Consider the following 4,804-nt stretch of genomic DNA (forward strand, 5'->3'; position numbering starts at 1 on the left):
AAAATGAAGTTATTGGCACACCATGGAAGCTCCCTAGAAAGAGAGAGTAGTCCTTGCTCCGGGTAACGGAGGTTAAGTGGGACTGTATCTCTAATGTTTCTATTTTATTATAAGTTTAGTACTCATGTTCTTCCGTTCCCAGTTTTTCATCAAGTTGACATTGTACAAAAAATTGAGCTCAATTGTAATTTACAGTCAACAATTATTCTTCGGACCAACATCAGCATATAGAGAACCAACTAACCGTGAAAGACTTGGTACAAAATACAAATATAAGACTTAACCCATGAGTGAAGGACGGCGCAGCAAAGCGCGCGTCACATTCTATTTCATATGGCATTGCACGAATCATTCTGCAGCTTATTTAGATGATCGAAGCAGCAGCTATATATGTATTGTATGCATGAATATGTAGTCCGGCTGTCTTAGCTAATTGTTGAACTTTATAGGGTACACCGGCGTCTTGTCAGGGCCGTTGAACAGCCCAAAGCTCTTCTCTGTCACGGCCCCTCCCTTTTGGTTCTCGTTGAACATGGCGAAGATGTACGTCTCCAGCGGCACCGGCTTCTTGGGCGTGCCTTTGCCGACGTGGTCGATGAGCCCCTGGTTGTACGCCTGCGCGTTAGCGACTGTTGCCAGGTCGTCGCCGGCCGACGGCCATCCGCTCTCCGAGACCACAATGGGCACGTCCGGCGCACCCGCCTTCTCCAAGGCCGAGTAAACCGCGTCGACCATGGCATCGAAGAGGTTCGTGTAGGTGAGACCGCTGTCGCTCACCGTGCTGGTGCTTTGCTTGAAGAGCGCGAAGCCGAGGTCGATGTCCGGGGTGTCCCTTTTGGCGAAGTAGGGGTACACGTTGGCGAGGAGCGGGGCCCCGGTGGCCTTGAGCATCTTGGCCACCTCCGTCATGTATGGGTCCTTGAACGCGCCCTCGGAGGGCGGCGAGGAGGACCCCAGCACGCTCATCTTGACCGCCGTGGACACCTTGACGTCAGTGCGGCTGGCCGCAGCGAGCGCGGCGTTGAGGTTCTTGATGGCCGGGACGATGTTGTCCGTGTCGCTACCCTCGATCTCGTTGCCGGCCGCAATGTACTTGATGCGGACGCCCGGGAAGGCAAGCACGTTGTCCCGGATCCAGCCGGCCGCGGCGGCAGGGTCGGAGGCGATGGCGGCGAAGCCGCCACCCACGTCCATGATGAGTTCGATCTCGGTGCCGTCGAGAGCCAGGAGCGTCTCGGGTTCCGGCTCGTAGATGCGCATGGCGCCGATTCCCAGGGACTTGTAGAGCCGCACCACCTCGGCCCGCGATGGGAGGTTGTCGCCGACCTTGCCGTTGCACACGCCGATGGATTGCACCTGATCTGCCCGCGCAATCGCCAGGGACAACAGTGAGTTCGTAGTTTGACACCAACATGCAACCGATTAATTGGCCTGTCACCTCACCGTCACCGGTGATGAACACCACGGAAACATGCATGCATGAATGCAGGTTGGTTGGTGGCTTATATTAATTACCGATAGTGATGGACGCCAAGATCACTCCGACGACCAGCGCCATGGCGACCGTACGTTGCCGCGCCATCTTCAGAAGCTCGATCGATCGACCAGCTTGTTGTGCGAGGAAGAAACAGTCGATGCACGCACGTACGTACCCAGCTCCTAGGCCTCCTTCTGCATGCAACTGTACCTACAATCCACCAGCTATATATAGGACTGGACGGATGGATGGATTGCAAGAGCTAGCGCGCGCCCTATTTATATAGCTCGCGAGTCTGAAATAGTTTGGTTCATCTCCATATATAGCTGCCCAGCAGCCAGGTGTGTGTGGTGTGATCGTACGTACAAGACGTCCATCCAACTGCCCAACGCAATTCATGCATGTCGATTGCAACAACAACCACAAAAAAAGCTTAGTTCCCTACACAATCCCTACACCTTAATAAATGATGAAATCCTCATGAACTTCTCCCGCAAAACGGACAAAAATATTTGAATGATGCAGATTAAAATAAGCTAGGTCAAAGATATAGCAAGGGTGTAGAAAAAATACGCTTCAGAACATGTACAGATTTGTACATGTATGATGACATGCTATTTGTGCCTGGGGCGACCAATTGTTCAACATGATACCATATCAAAACACACATTGCATATAGATGTATTTGTCAGATTCAACTTATAAAGTAAAACTGCTCTAGACCTGCCAAATTGCATACTACTCCATCAAAACTTAAGATTCTGCATTTCAGTCATCCGGACGGATCGCGGACACAAAAGTTGCGTGCATGGTATTTCTAAATTTGACATACTTAATTATGAAAGAAAAAAACTTAGAGATTTTATATGGTGTTTAATTTGTATTTTTAAATCAATTATTTTTTGTTGGGATTTTTCTAAAAAAATAACAGGCTTTTTAAAAATCCTTCCATTGTGATATATACTACCTATATATGTTTATTTATTATGGTTCTGTTAGGCAACTAGTAAGATAATCTTATTTCTCTTTTCTCAGTCAACTTTACATGTTTGTTCATATATATAGATGTAAGCAACATTCACAGTATTTGTTTTCCTATGTGTGCAAAACAAGTAAAATATTTTTGAGCGCTCACAAAATATGGACTTTTCCATGGCGTCGAAAGAAATTATCAGTCAACGTAGAATTAGCAAAGTTACTTGTTTCTAAGGAAAATAATTAGAATCAAACGCTGTACTTCACAAGTTTACTACCCTTCTTTAGTGGAGAGGAACCGATCCATATTTCCAAAACACAGTGGATGGATCTTATTCATATGACATTATCTAGTAGAGTAACATACTAGTACGTGCTTGTACGAATTATTGTGCAGCTTATTGAGATCTACCGTAATAAGAGATATGTATGTACTCATGTATACATGAAAATATAGTCCGGCCGTCTTCTTAACTAATTGGTGAACCTTATAGGGTACACCGGCGTCTTGTCGGGGCCGTTGAACAGCCCGAAGTTCCTCTCTGTGTCGGGCCCGTCCTTTCGGTTCTCGTTGAACATGGCGAAGATGTACGTCTCCAGGGGCCCGGCCCTCTTGGGCGTGCCTTTGCCGACGTGGTCGATGAGGTTCTGGTTGTACGCCTGCGCGTTAGTGGGGGTTGCAAGGTCGTCGCCGGCCGACGGCCACCCGCTCTCCGAGACCACGATGGGCACGTCCGACGCACCCGCCTGCTCCATGGCCGTGTACATGGCGTCGACCATGGCATCGAAGAGGTTGGTGTAGGTGAGGCCGTTGCCGTTGTCGTTCACCTGGTTGGTGCTCGGCTGGAAGAGCGCGAAGCTGAGGTCGATGGTCGGGGTGTCCCTTTTGGCGATGTAGGGGTACACGTTGGCGAGCAGCGGCGCGCTGGTGTCCTTGAGCAGCTGGGCCACCTCCGTCATGTACGCGTCTTTGAACACGCCGCTGGAGGGAGGCGAGGAGGACGCGAGCACGCTCATCTTGACCGCCGTGGACACCTTCACGTCAGGGCGGCTGGCCTTGGAGAGCGCGGCGTTGAGGTTCGTCATGGCCGGGACGATGTTCTGCGTGTCGCCGCCTTCCACCTCGTTGCCGGCCGCGATATACTTGATGCTGACGTGCGGGTAGGCCAGCACGTTTTCTTGGACCCAGGACGCGGCCAAACCGGCGTCGGAGGCGAGGGCGGAAAGGTTGCCGTTGCCGACGTCCATGATGAGGTCGATGCCGGTGTCGCCGAGGGCCTGGAGCGTCTCCGGGTCCGGGGCGTAGATGCGCATGGCGCTGATGCCCTTGGTCCTGTACAACTGCACCACGTCGGCCGGAGATGGCAGGGACTGGCTGTCGCCTATCATCCCGTTGCACACCCCGATGGATTCCACCTCTGCACGCTCGTCGTGGACAGTGCAAATAGAATTAGTTTGATGTTGGTGATGAGCGGAGACATGCATGCTTGCAGGTTGGTGGCTTACCGATAGGGATGGACGCCAAGACTCCGACGACCAACGCCACGGCGAGCGCGAGCGCGGAGGCAGAGCACGTACGCTGCCGCGCCATCTTCAGAAGCTCGGTCAGCTTGTTATGCACGGGCGTACTCGTCTACTGTGGTACTTCTGTAGTAGGTAGGCCTCCTTTTGCATGCAACTGTACCGAGCAGACACCACCATATATATAGGACTGGATGGATTCCAACCAAGAGCTAGCGGGCGGCTTGTGTTGGCGAGTTTGAAATAGTTTGGCGAGTTGCATGGCCACTCTCGATCGTTTTCAGCTGGTTTCCAGGTTGGTGGTTCCACTCCATGGCTAGCCAGCAGCCAGGCGTGTGGTACTTACAAGACTTCCAACTGTCCGACGCAATGCATGCACGTCGATGGCACCGTCGTACTGTACGTGGCGGTCGTCTGGTCCGGCCATTTGTCTGCCTAATCACCGTGGCGTACGAGACACTGCACCAGTCGCGCCCCGAGAGACTCGTTACGTTCATTGTTTTCCACATCATGGATCGGTTCCTCACGCGGTGTGGTCACCTGGCCGGAAGTGTACGACGGGCATGGAATGGATGCATCGGTCCAAACTCCAAACCTGTGGAATTACGTACGCGTAAGGCCAGAGAGTGGAAGAAAAGTCGTGTTTTGCCCTGTTGTTTTTCCGTTTTTGTCCTGTGACCCAGACCTACGTGTACGCCGGGTATGTATGTGTCTACATGGTTCCAAAATTGTGGCTCGTCTGTGTAGTGGAATTCCAGCGGATAGTAGACAAAATGGTGCTTTCACCGATGCTTCGTTTTGTATACTGTAGGGCATGGTGCATTTCTTCTT

The 4,804-nt window shown here is 51.6% G+C and overlaps 2 protein-coding genes across 2 annotated transcripts; both read right to left on the minus strand.

Moving 5' to 3' along the window:
- Positions 1-258: 258 nt before the first annotated feature.
- LOC119273433 (glucan endo-1,3-beta-glucosidase GII-like) lies at positions 259-1,708 on the minus strand. The gene is made up of 2 exons (XM_037554590.1): positions 1,516-1,708; positions 259-1,361 (listed from the first exon to the last, which is right to left on the minus strand). The coding sequence occupies exons 1-2, from the start codon at positions 1,580-1,582 to the stop codon at positions 430-432; spliced, it is 999 nt and encodes a 332-aa protein (XP_037410487.1). The 5' UTR covers positions 1,583-1,708; the 3' UTR covers positions 259-429.
- Positions 1,709-2,683: 975 nt separating this feature from the next.
- LOC119270418 (glucan endo-1,3-beta-glucosidase GII-like) lies at positions 2,684-4,109 on the minus strand. The gene is made up of 2 exons (XM_037552420.1): positions 3,959-4,109; positions 2,684-3,870 (listed from the first exon to the last, which is right to left on the minus strand). Exons 1-2 carry the CDS (start codon positions 4,041-4,043, stop codon positions 2,927-2,929), a joined length of 1,029 nt encoding a protein of 342 aa, XP_037408317.1. The 5' UTR covers positions 4,044-4,109; the 3' UTR covers positions 2,684-2,926.
- Positions 4,110-4,804: the final 695 nt, after the last annotated feature.

This window comes from Triticum dicoccoides, chromosome 3A (genome assembly GCF_002162155.2).
Source record: "Triticum dicoccoides isolate Atlit2015 ecotype Zavitan chromosome 3A, WEW_v2.0, whole genome shotgun sequence".
Lineage (NCBI taxonomy): Eukaryota > Viridiplantae > Streptophyta > Magnoliopsida > Poales > Poaceae > Triticum > Triticum dicoccoides.